At 48.7% G+C, this 18014-nt stretch overlaps 1 protein-coding gene across 3 annotated transcripts; it reads left to right on the top strand.

The window, feature by feature from the left end:
• Positions 1-664: 664 nt before the first annotated feature.
• SFXN4 (sideroflexin 4) lies at positions 665-17586 on the top strand. Of its 3 annotated transcripts, XM_055424553.2 has the most exons (15): positions 665-836; positions 2337-2402; positions 3573-3647; positions 4550-4576; positions 4659-4713; positions 5412-5437; positions 6327-6380; positions 6462-6518; positions 6649-6714; positions 7372-7450; positions 8698-8813; positions 11724-11809; positions 14264-14381; positions 15998-16075; positions 17494-17586. In XM_055424553.2, the coding sequence occupies exons 1-14, from the start codon at positions 798-800 to the stop codon at positions 16073-16075; spliced, it is 942 nt and encodes a 313-aa protein (XP_055280528.1). In that variant the 5' UTR covers positions 665-797; the 3' UTR covers positions 17494-17586. The 3 variants fall into 3 exon arrangements, with proteins under 3 accessions (XP_055280528.1, XP_055280527.1, XP_088698492.1); XM_055424552.2 differs by lacking the exon at positions 17494-17586 and having other exon boundaries at positions 15998-16896; XM_088842366.1 differs by lacking the exons at positions 6327-6380; positions 17494-17586 and having other exon boundaries at positions 15998-16896.
• Positions 17587-18014: the final 428 nt, after the last annotated feature.

Here is an 18014-nt window from a genome sequence, read left to right as displayed (position 1 = left end):
ACATAACCCGCACACACCCCAGTGCTGGGGAAGTGGGTGGAGGCAGAAAGAAGGTACACTTTCCTCTACAGGTCGTCTCTACCCGTGTACAACAGAGGAAACTGGATTTGCCCTAGAGCAAGGGGGAAACCCTTGGGCAGAGACACTGCCTGGGAGGCAGGGTTGGGGAACCTAGAAGGGGCTTGGTCTAATGCTGTCAAGTCGACTTTTGAAAATTCAAAAAAGAGGTACCACTGGGCCGCACAAATTGTGTAGTGTGTCCTATCCCCCATCCCGTTTCCGCTGGACTTCAGGTGCAATCGAAGGGATTTCCTAGGGTAAAAAGCCTGTGCTCGGGGAGGTCAGACGCTGCAGGAGTGCAGGGTGAGGCTGTGGAAGGTGCCAGGCGCCCCTGATCGGATCTTCGCTGTAGGTCCCGTGATATGGGGGTTACGTAGGTGCCCCGTCTCGGCCTGGAAGCGGTCAGCCTACCCGAAAGTGAGGAACAAGGTTGGGAGGACCTGGCCTATGGGGGAGGTGGGCTCCCGGCAACAGCAGGCGTGCAGGAACCCGGGAGCGGGAACAGAGCGCACGCGGTACCGAGGAGCCGAGGGCGCGCGGGCCTGGGAGCCGGGCGCCCGGACAGGGGACGCGTGCGCGCCCGGGGCGGGGCTCGCCGCCCGGCTCCGCCTCCTCGCCAAGCCCGGCCGCCGCGGCCTTTCCTGGCAGCTCTTAGGTCCCAGGAAGAGGAGCCCGGAAGAAGAGGCAGAAGCGCGGGGGCCGGGCGGCTCCCAGGGTGCAGCGGCGCCGCCGCCCGCATGGAGCCCAACGTGCGCTTCTGGATCACCGAACGCCAAGTACGGCCCGGGCCCGGCGCGGCTTGGGGCGGGGAGGGCGCGGGCCGCGCGGCCTGGAATCGCCGCTGGCCGCCGTGACCTTGGGCAGGCCACGTGGTCGCAGCACCCGCCTCCCCTTCGACCCCGGGGAGGGAACGAAGGGAAAGCCAGGCTTGCAGGATGCCGACGGCCACGGCTGTTAGCATTTGTCGCCTCTGCCGCAGACTTGGCTAGGGAGGGTAACACAGTGTCACCCAGCAGATCGCATGACCCAGGAGTCCACTCCCCACCCCTCAGGGGTCTGCTTCTGCTGCCCTGGCTGTTGATGAGCACCAGGTTGGAGAGACACAAAACAGGCCCTTCCCAGGAGCCCCCCAGGAGTCTGTAGGCTCCGCCACGCGACCGTGAGATTCCCGGCTGCGGGAAGCCCCGCCTCTGGAGGCGCTGTCCAATAGAAATAGGATGGAGCCACGTGGGTAATTCCGAACTTTCTAGTAGTCACATTAAAAATATATATATGACTTTTTACCTTGTAATTTTAATAATATATTGCATGTAGCCCAGTAGAAACAAAATATTAACATTTAAACATGTAATCGATATAAAAAATTATGAATGCGATTTTTTACATTCTTTTCTCTAGAAGTCTGTGTATGGTTTCCACATGCGGCACATCTCGAATTGGCCTGGCCACATGTGGTGAATTGGACAGCTCGTTTCTAGAGTGTTCTCTTTCAGCCTTGACCTAGAGCAGAGCTTAGCGCCATACTCTTAGGCGGGAAAGTCAAGGACAAGGAACTCAAGTTGTCCTAGCAGAGCCAGGCCTCAAAGAGGGAGTCACTGCAAAGTCTGCGGGCTTTGGGAAGCAAACCAAGCCTCCTTTCTCCATATGTGAACCAAATTGCCTTTATTGAGCCTTCACTGGAGAGTTCAGTTCTTTATGACTGGAGTTAAGCCTTTATAACCAGGCTTCCCAGGTGACTCTGGTAGAGAATCAGCCGCAGTGAAGGAGACTCCGGTTCAATCCCTGGGTCGGAAAGATCCCCTGGAGGAGGAAATGGCAACCCACTCCAGTATTCTTGCCTGGAGAATCCCATGGACAGAGGAGCCTGGTGGGCTACAGTCCTTAGGGTTGCAACGATGTGACGTAGCACGCATGCATGCCTTATAATCACCCGAGGGGTGAAGAAACAGATTCTGAGGCAGTGCTTCAGGGTGATATGTGGGGATTGAACATAGGTCCATTTGACTCTAAAGTCTGGGCTTTTAATCCTTAAGAGCAATTTGAAGTGAAGAGCACGGGCCATTGGGTCATTTCCTGGTTGGGCTTCCTTGAGTACATTCATGAGCCCTTGGAAGCTTCAGTGCCTTCACCTGTAGGATGGGAATGTTGTAAGGATTCTAGAAGATGCTGCAAGGAGAAGGCCCTATGAGGTTCTGAAAATAATGTTAACTGTTATTATTACCTGTTTTTGCTTTTCTGCTGCCATTAACCTCTCTGGTGCTCCTGCCCCTCTTAAGTCTTTTATTCAAAGATTTCTTCAGTGGACAGAACTGTTGGATCCTACGAATTTGGTCCTTTCAATTGTAAGTATTTTCTTGTTTTCAAAATAGTGAATTTCACGTTTTATTCTGAAATGTGAAGGTTGTAGCTCCCTTTTCAAAGCAGTTGAAATAGCAGAATCCATGTATATTATCATGTTTTTACTCCTTGTGAATGAACTTGTGAGATTGGAAGGTTACTCCATAAGAACAGACATCCATTTAACAGGTAGTACCAAATCCTGGCTTCCTGGGTGAGTGACTCAGTGGTTGACAATCTGCCTGCAATGTAGGAGACACAGATTCGATTCCTGGGTTTGGAAGATCCCCTGGAGAAGGAAATGGCAACCCACTCCAATATTCTTGCCTAGGAAATCACATGGACAGAGGAGCCTGGTGGGCTACAGTCCATGGGGCCACAAAAGAGTTGGACACGACTTAGCGACTAAACAACAACCAACCAAACCCTGGGCCTGGTGCTGGTGGTTTCAAAGGGAATCAAAACAAACCTCCCTGGTAATGGAGGACAGACTGGCAAAGCGAGTCACAGACCTTGACCCAGGGCTCTAAGGGCAAGGTGTAGCAGGGAATTGGGGGAGGTTGTTTAAAAAAGGCTGGGGGGGGGGGGCCAGGGAGGAACTGTCAGGAAGACAGGACTGTAAGCAAAGGGGAGGGGGGCAGGGGCCAGGTCACCCAGTTACTGGGTCTTTTAACTCAGGGGAACCAGACAGTTCTCAAAGGTCCTTGTGTGTCGTTCAGACAAGAGGGATTTGTCCTTAGCCCCATGACAAGTAACCAGAGGGACCCAGACTATGATTAGTTCAGGGGATGACTCAATTGTCTAAGTGAAAGATGAGAGTTTGAACCAGGTGTGCCTGAGGGAAGCAGAGGAAGAGAAACCCTTCACGACAGACCAGCAATGATGCTTACAGCCAGATCCACAGGGACACTCCCATTCTTCTCTTTATAATAGAGAAAAACAAGAAACAAGCTGAATACACATCAGTAGGGAAATAGAGAAATATAAAATGGTATATTCATGCAGTGGAATACTGAGAGTGTGGGTTCAGTCCCTGATCAAGAATTAAGATCCTGCAAGCCTCTTGGAGAAGTCAAAAAAAAATTAAAATCAGGTGTTAGTAAGCATCTGATTCTTAAATCTGTGGATAAATCTGAAGTTGAGGTCATTCTTGATTTCTTTATATCTAATTGTAGGAAAAAATAGAAAAATCGAGGCAACTGTTGTTAACAAATGAAGATGCATCCCGAGGTGACTTGGAAGACAAAAGGGTATGTTTCTTGTTCCCAGGTGTGCCTGGCTCAAGGCTGGGCTTGGCTGCCTTCAGGTGACTCCAACTGCATGGTCTGAACTCAGATGAGATTTTGTCAGCATAAACACTACTCAGTTGGGTTAGCTTTTAAAGTACAGTTAGGACTCCTTCTTGTAAGCCAGATGAATATGAGTTATGACTGTTAGGCACCAGTATTAACGGGAAAAAGCATAGGGTTCCTCCTGTGCAACAGAGATTGGCGGTTGCAGTATCTGCTATGGGTGTTCTCTGTAGCTGACTCCTGAGCCCCGTGGCGAATTCCAGAATTCTGGCACGCCTCTGAAGTCAGAATCTGCTCCCTGTTAGAAGCAGTGTTACGGGGTGGGGTTACAGCCCCTGCCCAAAGACTTTAGCCCAGTGTTTGTTATCTACCTTGTAGTGAATGGGGCTTTCCAGAGCCCACAAACATCAATCCCTTGAGGCAGCCTACGGAAAGCTCACATGTTTAACTTGGTTTTTCTAAGAACTTGCTGGGGCCTCTGAACTCACACCTGGCTCTGTTACAGTGACTTGGCTAAAGGCGTGGTTTGCACACAGCCTGCTCCGCTGTGAGCCAGGGGAGGCTGGCTGCATTCAGGGACTCCCCCAAGGGGTGAGTTAGTTGTTGGCCTCTCCAAGGTCATAAACTTGGGGGGCTTTTTAATGTTTTGGTCATTTTCGTGTGACTCTTCTTTTTGCTTCTTGTTAGTTCATTCATTTGATTTACTTGTTTTGATCTGCTCTGCCCCCATGGTAGAAAATAGTTCACCTTTCACTCTCTGAAAGGTAGAGCAAAGGTGGTACCAGAAATGAAACTGGAGAGGAGCTATTTTGGCTGCCGAGCCACCGTTAAAAGCTGTTGCTTGGTCTTTCTCTTTTTAGATACAAGAAGCTTGGAAGAGAAGTCTTGTAAGTCTCAGCCCCATCCTAATTTTTAGCCTAAAAAACAAAACCAAACGTCAGACTCACCTTTGTGTTTACCCTTCTGAAGTCCACAGTGCATCCTGACAACAGCAGGCTAATCCCTGGTCCTTTTCGACCTGCAGGTGAGTTGATTCTAATTTTCACAAATGGTTTGTAACCTTTAGAAAACCTTGCCTCCCTCCAAGTCATGTAGTTGGTTCCCCTGGCAGCCAATCCTATCCTTCGGTGCTTTCCCAAAGTCACCGTATTGACATTATCTCAGGTGTGGTTGAAAGGGGCTTGCTTTGAAGAATGAGAGGCACTTGGGACTTCCTGGGTGGTCCAGTGGCTAAGACTCCATGCTTTCAACGCAGGGGGCCCAGGTTCGATCCCTGACCAGGGAACTAGATCCTGCATGCCACAGCTAAGACCTGGTGCAGCCAAATAAATTAAAAAAAAAAGAATAAGAGACACTCCTTTCACCTTTATCCCCCTTCTCATTTAGGAAATTTCAAGGGTTTTAGGATCTCTGTGCCAGGAATAGGGATGAAGACCAAATACATATGTCTTATTATAAGTCACAGTGTCACAGATGTATTGAATTCACCTGGAATGATGAACAGACTTGCAACAAGTGACCGCTTATGCTCAATGACAGGAAGCCTGGTCAGGTCTTCCTCTGCTATGCTGGTTTTAAGTTTTGCCTTATGCACATAGTTATTATTTTTATTAGAAAAGTTCATGAAAAATATCCTTTGACTCCCGTGCCTGAGAAGAGGCTTCAGGGTGCACAGTTTTCCACCCTGTCTGCCGTCACTGACCCTCTTGTCTTTTTTGCCAGCTCTCCTGCCTTTCACGGCGCCCACGGTGAGTAAGCTGCCATTTGCCACTAAGAAGCCAAGGGGTCAGGAGGACGTCCATCTATCTCCTAAGCTCTGGGCCCCTGTCCCGTGACTGCCTGACAGATGGTTAGGACCTCTGACCCTTGTCCACACCCCACCCCTACTTATCCCCCCGGGCATCAGGGCCTGTCGAGGATACACAATGTCAATGTCACAAAGTAACCCTTTCTTTGAATACCTACCATGTGCCAAGCGCTAAGGGGGAGCTTGATGAGTTAGAACATACTCCGTGGCACAGGCCCATGTCACTGGCTGTCACCTCCTCTCCCCAAGCCCCCTCCCCCCCAATCAGGCAGGTCCTCCCCTGGGACCTGGAATCACCCCCCAGTGAGGCTGTCCACCTTGGCTCTCATGAGGCATGCTCACTAAGTGACAGCATTCCTCTGCCCCCTGCAAATTTAATTTAAATTAAAATAATGCTTCTCAACCACCCTGCTCGATTGCACGTCTGGAGACAGGGACCACTGTGAGGCACCTCCCGGGCTCTCACTGCCCATGGGGGCCCATCCAACACCACCTGTCCACTGGCCACTTGCCCCCAGCGTCCTCATCTTCTGCTGCTTGCCCCACTCTTGGGGACTCAGTTTTACATCTCCCTGGGGAGATTCTGTGTGCCACAAGCCTTCCCTCCGCCCCAGACACTCTCAGCTCTGTTTTATTTTCTCTACTTGAAGTGGACTTCATTTACACTGTTTCAGCTTTACAGCAGAGTGATTCATTATATATGTGTTCTTTTTCAGATTCCTTCCCATTGCAGGTTATTACAAGATCTTGGGTGTAGTTCCCTGTACTACACAGTAGGTCCTTGTATATTTTATATATAGTCGTCTGTATCTGCTTTACTTTCTTTACAGCTATTTCTGTCCATGCTGCCCGTGAAAAGTCTGAAGTCCATGATTTTACCTCAGGTAGCAATTCTATTTCAGAATTATTGAATTTTGTTGAACTTGAAACCAAAATGGGACGTATTCGCCTCTGTCTTCCTGTAGGCTTCCTTCTACACCTACAGTACAGTCTTCAACATCATCAATGGAAATGCAAGTTATGTGAGTATTACGAGGCCCAGAGGGCATGCAGTTTCAGAGTATTTCTTTTGGCGATTTTGTGTGTTTGTTGGAATTATCTTTCCTGGGTAAAACTGGTATTTGCTAAATATGAACCTTTGTTTTTCCCTAGGATCGTCGTTCACATGAGAGCTTATTACTAGGAGCAGGAGTGATTGTGTCTTCAACATTTTTGGGCGTATGTATATTTAAAATGTGTCAAATCTGTTACTCTTCAGAATCAAAATTTTATGTTCTAACTGAATTTAGAAAGTACGATTAAGACATAAAGAAGAAAATCAAAGTTACCTGTAATCCTATAACCCCAAAATTATGTGCTTTTTTTTTTCTAAATTTCTAGGCAGGGACTCAGTACTGTTATCTTTTTAAAAAAAATTAATTCAGGGGACTTCCCTGGTGGTCCAGTGGTTAAGACTCTGAACTTCCACTGCAGGGGGTGTAGGTTTGATCTCTGGTCAGGAAACTAAGATCCCATATGCAGCGCTATGCAACGAAAAAAAAGAATAATGTTATGTTTGTAAACATGTTATACAAATTGTGTGTTGCTTTCAATGTCAGGACACTGTAATGAGTGAAAATGTAGACTTCAGAGTCTGGTGAACCTGGGTTCACATCTTGACTCAAATCCTTAACATCTTAGTGACTCTGGACACGTTCTGTAGCCTGAATCTCCAAGTGTTCCTCTGATGACCAGGGAGAACACTTCAGTGTTACAGGAATTAAAACAAGAAATATGTGGAGACACTTGCAGGGTCCTGCCCTGTAACAGGAACTAAGTTGACACTAGCTCTCTGCCGGTCCCATGCAATAATGATCTGTCTCTCTCATTTTCTAGTTATTCCCTCGTTTGCTCCAAGTAAGGCTTTCAATGACTAGCATTCTGAGCAGAAACGTCATTCCCGTCATCATTCTCGGTAAGCAGGAGCCTGCCTTCATCTTCAGGGATACCCCAGTCCCTGGGCCTCACTGCAGCTGGTGAGAGCTGCCATTTACAGCTCGCTGGTGCCCCCAGGTCCAGATGGGGTCTTTGGTTTGAGAAATGATGCTTTCTCTGTAGATACCCCTTGAGTTGTCAAAGGATGAACACAAACCTGGAAACACAAATTACCTTTTATTTATTTATATTTATATAAATAAATATGTATTTATTATTTATAATAAATATTATACTCTAATTAATATTTTTATTTTTTAAAATTTTTATTGGAATATAATTGCTTTACAATGTTAGTTTCTGCTGTATGCCAAAGTGAATCAGCTATATGTATGTCTGTGCGTGCGTGTGTGTGTGTGTGTGTGTGTATGTACACATTTACCCTCCGTCTTGAACCTCCTCCCCACTGCCCCATCCCACCCCTCCAGGTCATCACAGAGCACTGAGCTAAGCTCTTGTGCTGCACAGCAGCTTCCCACTAGCTCTCTGTTTTACGCATGGTAATGTATATATGTCAATCCCAATCTCCCGGTTCATGCCCCCTCATCCCTCTCTCTGTCCACATGTCCATTCTCTACACCTCCATCTTTTTGTAAAGACTGTACAAGCCTTGTCCATATATCATTTCCCTGAATCTTGACAACAACTTAGGGGCAGGTAATATTATCCCCATTTACAGATGAGGAGACTGAGGCAAGGGGCGGTTAAGGAGATTTTCTAGGGTTACACAGGGAGGAGGTAGTAGTCTTGGGATTTCAAACCAGTGGTCTGACTCCAAGGGAGGAACAGAGATATTAACCAACTGCTTTAAATTTGCCAGCCTGCAAGTTCCGTAATTCACACTCAGCATTTGGGCTTGGAAATCAAACAGCTTGAAGAGCTGGCAGAATTAGGTCAGTGGTAAAATCTGGGAAATTATGTTATAAAAACTGGGTCAGGCCAGCTTCAGCAAAGAAGGCAGGCATATTTCAAGGGCCCCGGGGTTTTTCTGGGAATCCCATCAAGGGTGTTGGGACCTGGGGCTGGGTTGTAGTCAGGATCCAAGACTGAGAGGCCAGCAGTTCTGACCCCTACTCCACAGCCCAGGAGAAAGCTGACCTTGTATGTGTCAGTGACCACCCGTGGATCGGCAAAGCATACCCATCAGAGAGAGAGGCGTGACCCTCGAAAGCATGTCCCTTCACTGGGCCCATACTCATCCCTCTGTCTCCTTCTTTACGTCCACAGCCCAGCTCAGTGGGATGAACGTGATCGCCTCCCGAAGTTTGGAGCCCATGCGTGGGATCGAGGTCATGGACAAGGAAGGCAATGTCATAGGTTATTCCAGAAAAGCCGGGACAAAGGTAGGGGACTCACACCTTGGAGCTGTAAGCTGCTTTGGGGCAAAGAATTTAATTGTCAGTCTGAGAGCTGGTAACAAATTCACATCTCCCTTCAGCCTTTTCTGATCTGTCTTTTCTCACAATGCTCAGAGAGAGTTTATATTTGCACTCTGATGTTTAAAAGGTGATGCGGTATTTGGGTTCTCCAGAGAAACAGAACCAATAGAATATCTGACCATCTATCAGTCATCTATATAAATAAAGTGTGAGCTGTGCTGTGCTAAGTCGCTTCAGTCGTGTTTGACCTTTTTGGAACCCTGTGGACTGTAGCCCACCAGACTCCTCTGTCTGTGGGATTCTCCAGGCAAGAATACTGGAGTCGGTTGCCACGCCCTCCTCTTCCAGAGGATCTTCCCGAGCCAGGGATTGAGCCCACGTCTCTTCTGTCTCCTGCCTTAGCAGGCAGGTTCTTTACCACTAGCGCCACCTTCTCCAGCAGATCTTCCCAGCCAGGAATTGAACTGGGATCTCCTGTATTGCAGTTGGATTCTTTACCAGCTGAGCTACCAGGGAACCCAAATATATATCGAGATTTATTTTATTATTATTTTAATTTTTATTATTTGGCTGTACTGGGTCTTAGTTGCGGCACGCGGAGAGTCTTAGTTGCAGCTTCTGGGATCTAGTTCCCTGACCAGGGATTGAACAAGACTGGGAGCACAGAGTCTTAGCCCTTGGACCACCAGGGAAGTCCCACCACAGTCCAATTTTAGAACATTTTCATGCCTCTGAAAATTTTGCCCTTTTCAGTCACTCCCCCTCCCACCCCCAGCCCCAGGGAAATACTGATCTGCTTTATGTCTTCATTGTTTTACCTTTTCTAGAAGTTTCATACAAGTGAATCACAGTACTTTTGTGTCTGGCCTCTTTGACTTTTGAGGTTCATCCATCTTTTAATGCATTGTTAGTGTGTGGCTTTTTATTGTCGAGCAGTCTTCCACTATATGGCTATACCACGTTTTGCTTGTCTACTCCCCAGGCGATGGACATTTGGATTGTGTCCAGTTTTTGGCTGTTGCCCCTGATGCCACTCTGACCACTTGTGTACAACTCTGTGTGTGGATGTGTGTTGGCATTTTTCCTCAACCGAATTTTAACTGCAGAGCATGGTGAGAAGCACAAGAGCAAATGTTTAATCCACAAGTTGTTCTTCAGCACCTCCCGCTTCTCGGGCGCTGTGCTGGGCTCTGGAGACCCACCCCTCACTGGTCAGCATCGCTTCTCTCCAGGGGCTGGAAGGGAGCCTTGGGCCCTGCTTGCTACCCAGTTATCTAGCCCATCTTATTGAGAGGAACTTCCTTGTTTGCAACACGGCCAATTTAGGGTGAAAGAAAGGTTTGATGATCTACTTAAAAAAAAAAAAGTTGATCTTTCTCTTAAGAATAAAGTGTCTGTGACCGTGCATAAGCTTGAGCATTCTTTCGTCACTTCCCTGTCACCGGAAGGTTTCTTTTCTTCAGCTAAAATTTCAGAAACTGCGTAACCAGCAATATCTGATTGTAACAGGGCACCTTCGATCAGATTTCAGGAGCCTAGTCCATGCTGTTATCCTTTGACTGGCTGAGTCGGCTACTCAGTTGCAGGCCGTCACGCATCTCTCAGTGTCTCCTCATGACTGGTGTCTGGTTTGGAATGTCTTCCCTTCCACGCAAGACAAACGGAGAGAAGCCAGCCTTGCCCTGCTGACGCCGAAACACACCAGGCTCAGCCACCAGTCTTTTCTTCTTGGAGTTGAATGACTTTGTCTTATATTCCTGAAAGGCTATTTTTAAAAGCCACCCTCCTTGCAGCCCTCTGTCCTCGTGGGGGAAGGGCATTCCTGCAGGGGATCCAATGAGCTGAGTATTAGTGTCCTAGGCAGAAAGCAGGCATGTGGGCCACAGCAGAGAAGTCTGGACAGTGGGCTGTAGCCACGGGGTCACAGGAGGCCGGAAGTGCACCGAACAGATTTCAGGGGAGAGCAGGGTGGGCAGAGTGCCTGTCGATCTTGCACTGAGCATGTAGAGTTGTGTCTTACTCAGGGGTTGGGTTCTGATATTCCAATGCAAGTGTCATCTGTAGTCAAAATTTCCCTTGAACATCTCTGATGTTGCCCTTGAATACACCTGATTTTGTGCATATAATGCATACAGTCGGTGATATGTTTAAAGGTTCAATATAGAGAGTGACGTATATTATAGAAAAGATGGCAACACGGTATAGACTATACATACATGTTTATGCAAAATAAAATTTTATAACTGTTCATCACACAAGCAAAAGATGGGTGCATGCAGGCAGATTCATGCATGTTACATGCAGACATGATGCCATGCCAGTGCACTTGGAGCTGGGCTTCCCCTCCTGGAAGGAGTGGGATTAACTGGGGGCAGTTCAGGAGAGGAAGGTTGGTGGCAGAGTCCTGGACTGAAAGAAAAACGTGGAGATGTCCTCAGTGGCAAATCAAGCTTTTCCAGCAAAGGGACTGCCGTTTGGTTCTAAGTAAGGATTTGTCTTTTCCAGTGAGTCAACTCTTTGCATGAGGCCTGGCATGCTGTGATTCATGGGGTCGCAAAGAGTTGGACATGACTGAGTGACTGAACTGAACTGAACTGAAGGATTTGTCTGTCAGCTGCTTCTGCTTGTACTTAATGTTTTATTTGGGGTGGTCGGTGGGAGTGATGGAGTCAGGGATAGGTTAATCTCATCTCCGATCACTCCCGGCACCAACCCAGGCATCTTCTGTACATGTGCAGGTCAAGCGCTGCTTCCAGCTCTTTGCACGTGCGGAGAGGGGAGAATGGCAGTTTGCCAGTCTCTGCCTTGAGTTGCAAGATCCCTGGAAATCGTCCCACTCCATGTGCTAAGCTGCTTTCTTTTGATTTCCTCTAGGCCGTTAAAGATACAGCAACATCCAGAGTTGTGCTGTTTGGGACCTCTGCATTTATCCCTGAAGTCTTCGCATACTTTTTTAAAAGGTAAGAGGTATGCTTATATCTCCGGGAAGGAATAAACATGTTGACCATCAAAATCGTATAAAATTTGTCAAATACTGAACCTGATGAGCGGGATGGGAAGAAGGTGCTTCAGGAATCTTCCTTCTAAACAGTCTTCATCACCATGAAGACGGTAGGATTGATTTAGGGCAGGTGTGGAAATCCTGATGTGCACATTCCATCAAACCTGGACTCTCCCCCAGGCTCTGTCCTCAGCTCCGTCTACTCCCTGGGCGTGTCCCTGCACCTCATTTCTGTTGATAGAAAGATGAGTTTGGAGGATTTGCGGGCCCTGGAGAAGGGCCTAGCAACTCACCCCAGTATTCTTGCCTGGAGAATTCCAGGAACAGAAGAGCCTGGCAGGCTACAGTCCATGGGGTCATGACTGAGTGACTAACACTTTCTCCTTTTCACTTTTCTTTCCCAGCTCTCACGTGCTATGGATGTTGCTTGAGTGTATTTCCCCTCTTCATTCCAAGCATGTGTTAAATTAGCTTAAGTGGCCCAGAATCAGTTGACTGCCATTCCTTTTTTTATTTATTTTAATATTTATTCATTTGGCCATGCCAGCTCTCACTTGTGGCATGCAGGATCTTTTGATTGTGGCTTGTGGATCTAATTCCTCAACCACGGATCAAACCCAGGCCCCCTGCATTAGGAGCACTGCATCTTAACCACTGGACAACCAGGGAAATCCCTGCCATGGCCTGTTAGGAGTAGAGCCTGGGGTCAGCTAGAATGCGAGGCCGCACTTGCAGGAAGTAGCTTAGGGCCGGAGGAGAGGCGTTGGTTTAGATCGCAGGAACAGGGCAGGGGGTGGCCTGCAGCAGCTGATCTGAACTCTTGTGCAGGACAGTCCTCTCCTCTCCTTCGTGGGTGTTGTCTTCCTCCTTTCCCTCTGTACATGGGCTTCTTCACGTTGACACGTGACTGTGGCCACCTCCCAGCTTGTATCCTCGCAGTGTCCTTTTTTTAAAAAAAAATTTTGGCTGTACCCCACAGCATGTGGGACCTTAATTCCCCAACCAGGGATCAAACCCACACCCCCTGCATTGGAAGGCAGAGTACCGGAGTGGGTTGCCATGCCCCCCACCAGGGGATCTTCCCAACCCAAGGATTGAACTCATGTCTCTTATGTCTAACCTGTATTGGCAGGCAGGTTCTTTAGTACTAGCACCACCTGGGAAGCCCCTTAATCACTAGACCACTAGGGAAATCCTCACAGTGTCTGGATGAGAGAGAAAAACACAGCAAACCTTGGGGGGATGGGGGCAGGGATTGTCTTCCACGGAGTTCACAAACTCCTGGGAAAGGATTCTGTTGGTCCAGGAGGGGTCGGTCACCTGCCTGGTGCTGGCCCAGCCTGCTCTGTCTGGGCTGCTGAGCTAGGAAGCCTCTGCTTGGACCACACAAGGAGTGCATTTCAGGAAGCAGCAGTGTTCTGTCCAACTCTTAGTTCCCGTGATCGATCCAGCTGGGTGGGTGTGGGGACTTCTGCTGGGTTGGGTCCCCCTGCTCCTCTCTGGCTGACCTCAGCATGGGGGATTCTGGGAAAGCTGGGATCTTGAGGTTCATCCTCCAAGGTCTGCATAGTGGTACCACCTGCCTGGTGGGGAGAGATGGTCTTCATTTCCAGGTGGGCCTTGGGGGTGCCTGGAAGGGACTTTGTCCCACACCCATGACAGTATCCAAGGTAGAGTGGCTGCAGTGGCCCTTCTGACTCAACCTTTTCATTTTTGCCTTTGAAAAATCTCAAGGCTCAGAAGGGGAAGGTGACTTACCCAAGAGCACAGGGTCTGTCAGTGGCCACGCCCCAGCCGGACCCCCGGACCCCAGGTCTCTGACTTCCCAGGCTGGGCTTCTTGCACCTTCTTCCAGTCTCAGAGGTCAGGGTCAGAATGTCACAGTCCAGGGGAGGAGGGCACAGGTCCTAGAATCTGACCTCTCACTTTTGAGAATTTGAAGATGTTAGACAAGGTCCTTACCAGGTCAGTGGCTGCATCGTCTTGCTGGTGTGAAGGAGATGATGGTAACACAGACCTCACAGGGTCAGGGGATAGCAGGTGAGCAAATGCATGTGAAGTGCTTGGCCTGGGCCTGACGGGTAGTGAGTGCTCCACCTGTGCCGCTGCTAGTATCACCTGTTGCGGGGTGATTAGGAATGGAGGCCAGGCCTGCGGCTACTCACAAAACAATTGGCTGCCATTTGAGCCCAGCGTGGGCCTCTAAAAAAGCCCTGGCGGGACATCCCTGGTGGTCCAGTGGGTGAGTCCAAGCTTCCATGGCAGGTGGCCTGGGCTCGATCCCAGGATGGGGAACTGAGACCCCGCATGCCGTGTGGTGAGACCAAAAAAATAAATAAAAATTTAAGTAAGCCATCTTTAAAAAAAAATGTTTTTAATTAAATTAAAAAGCCCTGGTACCTTTTTCTTACAGGACCCAGTTTTTCCTGCAGAATCCATGGTCACTGTGGACCCTGAAGCTTTCTTGTACTATCCTCGTCATGGGATTGATGGTACCAGTTTCCTTTAGTGTCTTCCCACAGATCGGACGGGTAAGTGTCCCCCTTCAACTTCCTCTAAAAAAGAAAAATTGTCTTTTCTCATTATCAGAGTGAGATAACTCATTCTCTGAAAAAAATCAAGCCAAGTTTACAGAAGAATAAAACAAAATAATATCATTTATGCATAATCCCACCCTGTAGATGACTTGCACAGTTTTGGATTCTGTTTTTCTTAACTGTGTATCTGGTGTTTTTCTAGGACATTAAGAGAAAAAAAAAAAACTTTGAGATAGTTTAAAGCTTCGTAAGATACTATAGTGAAGCCCCATCCTATGGGACTTTCCACAGTGATGGAAACATTGTATATGTGTTGTCCAGTGTGTGTAGGCCCTCATCATTGTTGAGCACTGGAAACATGGCTAATATGACTGAGGGACTGAATTTTTAATCTAGTTTAATTTTAAGTGCTCACATGCAGCTTATGACCCCTGTTCTGTGTGTGCTCAGTCATGTCCCACTCTTTGCAGCCCCATGGATTGTAGCCCACCAGGTTCTCTGTCTATGGGATTTCCCAGGCAAGAATACTGGAGTGGGTTGCCATTTCCTACTCCAGGGGAATCTTCCTGACCCAAGGATCGAACCCGAGTCTGTCTCCTGCATTGGCAGGCAGATTCTTTACCACTTGGAATCTTTACCACTAGTGCCACCTGGGAAGCCCCTGATGCTCTATAGAGCATGATCTATTATAATCTGTGATGAGTCAGACTGCCTGGACTCAGATTCCCAGCTCATCCATGACCCTGGTCAATCTGCTTAAACTCTCTGAGGTTTAGTTAAAGACAGATGGAGGTCATAATACCTCTGCAAAGGTTTGTTGCTGACAGCAAGGACATTACTGATGTAGTCAATACTGATTTCCGGCATTTCTTGGCTGAATTGCTTGTTCCTGTCACCATCACCACCCCCGACCCCAAACCCCCACCAAGCAAGTCTTGGCATTTGCTGGGCGTTTAAAATACCTTGTTGATCCAAGGTGGGCCTGAGGTGGCTGAATGGTGGTCCTGTCTTGCCTGGGGTGGCTTGCAGATAGGGTGCGGGGCTGAGAGAGGTTCTGCCAGGGCACTGCCCAGGGTACCTCCTCAGACATTGTGTGAGCTGCAGCATTTGTTTATATTTGAAATTTTCCATAAGAAAGTTTTTAAGGGACTTTGCTGACGGTCTAGTAGTTAGGACTCTGAACTTGCAATGCAAGGGGCCCAGGCTCAGCCCTTGATCAGGGAGCTAAGATCCTGCAAGCCTCGAAGTGTGTGGGATTTTAGTTCCCTGACCAGGGGCTGAACCCAGGCCCTCAGCAGTGACAGCATGGAGTCCTAACCCCTGAACTGGCAGCGAATTCCAGATTAATGGTTTAAGACATCACTGAAAAGATTGGACTGTGAAATAGATGTTTTCTGAACTTTTTTTTTTTTTGCTACACTACAGATCCTGGCTTGCAGGATCTTGGTTTCCCTGACCAGGGATTGAACCCAGGGGCCCTTGGCAGTGAAAGCTCCAAATCCTAACGTCCTAACCAGTAGAGCACTGGGAATTCCTAAAAAAAAATTTTTTTTAACTTCTAAAGCAAAAAAACTGAATATGCATATTAAGAATTTAACTTTGTTTTTTAGATACAGTGCAGTGAGCTTGAAAAGGAAATTCAGTCGGCAACAGAAGAAACAGAACTCTTCTATAATAGAGGGGTGTAGGTGTGTGTTTCAGCTGCATTTGGTTGGTTCCTGCTTGAAAACCTTCCTCAAAGGTTTCACTTTCAAGAACCCTGCCAGAAGTGTCCTGGAAACCCCAGAGGTGTCTGTGCCCACAGGATGGCTTACGATGACACCTGCCGAGACTGGTCCTGCCTCAGGTTAAACAGGCTTGGATGGAAGAAGGGAAACGGGGGCTGTCCTGTCTGACCCACCACGTGCGGTTGCTAAGGGGATGTGTGCATGACATAAGATTCAGTTTTCTATTTGTTTGTTAGCCTGTGAAAGGATACTGTGAAATCACCAATAAACCTGTCTAGAGTTAAGTATTTGAAAATGAAAGAGAAAGGTCCACGTGCCCAAAGCACAGGCATTGAACTGCTAGCCCACCTCCTGGTACACTGGTGGGGTGTGGGTAAAGGCCTTCCACCCCCAAAGCGATGGTGTTTCCCTTCTCAGCTTACTCCTGTTTGGACAGCTGCTTAAAACCTTTGCTCGCTGCTACCCAGCTCCTTCTTTTTCCTCCCTGGCAGATGACTCGTTCTCGCCCTTCACGGTGAAAGCCAAGGCTATCGGCCTCCTGGCACGAAGCCTGCTGACCTCCGTCCACCCACGCCCAGCCTCCCCTCCTCCCTGCATGATCAGTGGTGTCCTGGGCTTGGGCCTGACCAACCCTGCCTGTTTTCTCGGGGCCTGGCTCTGCAGCCTTCACTGCCCGCTCTGGCTTTAGCCTCCCTCCTCTGCTTCTTCCCAGGGGCATTTCAACTGCATGAGTCACCTGGCTCTTGAAAAAATAAACACCCCTCTGTGTAGCCGAAGTTTTTCAGAGTTTTCTGCCTTCACTCTTTCCACCCCACCTTCTACTGCTAAGGCTGCTGTCATCCACGTCCCCAGTGCTGTTCACACGGCCACTGCCCGCTGGGCAGGCCTGTCATGGGGCTGGCTCTCCCCTGAGCAACAGGCCCACATCCAGCTGTCCCCTGCACTTTGCCATCCGGACATACATTTGGGAGCATCTTTCCCTCCCAGTCTCAGGAAATCACACTGCTGCTTACCAGCTTAGTCAGGACCACTGGCATCATCACCCCTTACTCCCCTCCTCCCCCGACCCCATTCAGTAGACTCAGCAGCCGGATAAATAGTGTTAAGCCGCTAGAACTCACCCCTGTGTCTGCCACCACCATGGCTCTGTCCAACAGCATCCCCTGCTGGTATTGCTCATCAATCCATTTCTAGCCTGCTCTTCTAAACCACACCTGCTTAAAAGCCCTAAATGGCCTTCCAGTACACCAGGATCAAGTCCAAATTCCTTGCCACGGCAGGTAGAAGACTTTATTCCTCTCTTGCCACTCCCGCTCCTCACTCGACTGATGTCCTTCAGTGTCTCTGAGCCTTCCCACATGCTGTTTCCTCTGTTCCAGGTTAACCTCTCCCTGGGCTTCAAGTCTGACTTGGACGTCAATCACTTTCCTCCAGGGAGCCTTCCAGGATTCGCAGGACTGAATTAGGTGCCCCTCCAGTGTGCTCCCGTAGCGCTTATGTCTCGCCTAGCACTTGCCACACAGCCATGCCATGGCCTGTTTGCTGACCCTATGCCCCCACAGACGGTGCATCTTGAGAGTAAGAACCATTGTCGTGGGCATCAAGGAAGCCCCAGGATACAATACACAGTGCAGTGTACCCATGTTTGTGTACTGGATGGAGGATGTTTCCAACACACCCTGCCCCAGGTCATCTCAGAACGCACCTGTGGGGCTTCCCTGGGGGTCCAGTGGTTAAGAATCTGCCTTGCAGTGCTAGGGAAACCGGTTCGATCTCTGGTCTGGGAAGATCCCACAGGCTGCGAAGCAGCTAAGCCCGTGCTGCACAACTACTGAGCCTGTGCTCTCAAGCCCGGGAGCTGAAACGACTGAAGTCTGTGAGCCCTACAAGCCCGTGCTGC

This window comes from Moschus berezovskii, chromosome 12 (assembly GCF_049115385.1).
Source record: "Moschus berezovskii isolate FMDL1 chromosome 12, NW_MosBer_1.0, whole genome shotgun sequence".
Taxonomy (NCBI): domain Eukaryota; kingdom Metazoa; phylum Chordata; class Mammalia; order Artiodactyla; family Moschidae; genus Moschus; species Moschus berezovskii.
This window is presented reverse-complemented; position numbering and strand designations above follow the sequence as displayed.

Excerpts from the sequence above, each read along its gene's own strand:
- SFXN4 (XM_055424553.2), top strand. The coding sequence starts at position 798 with ATGGAGCCCAACGTGCGCTTCTGGATCACCGAACGCCAA. Across the intron at positions 2,403-3,572 it reads CGAATTTGGTCCTTTCAATT|GAAAAAATAGAAAAATCGAG; the intron begins GTAAGTATTTTC and ends ATCTAATTGTAG. Across the intron at positions 6,519-6,648 it reads TCAATGGAAATGCAAGTTAT|GATCGTCGTTCACATGAGAG; the intron begins GTGAGTATTACG and ends GTTTTTCCCTAG.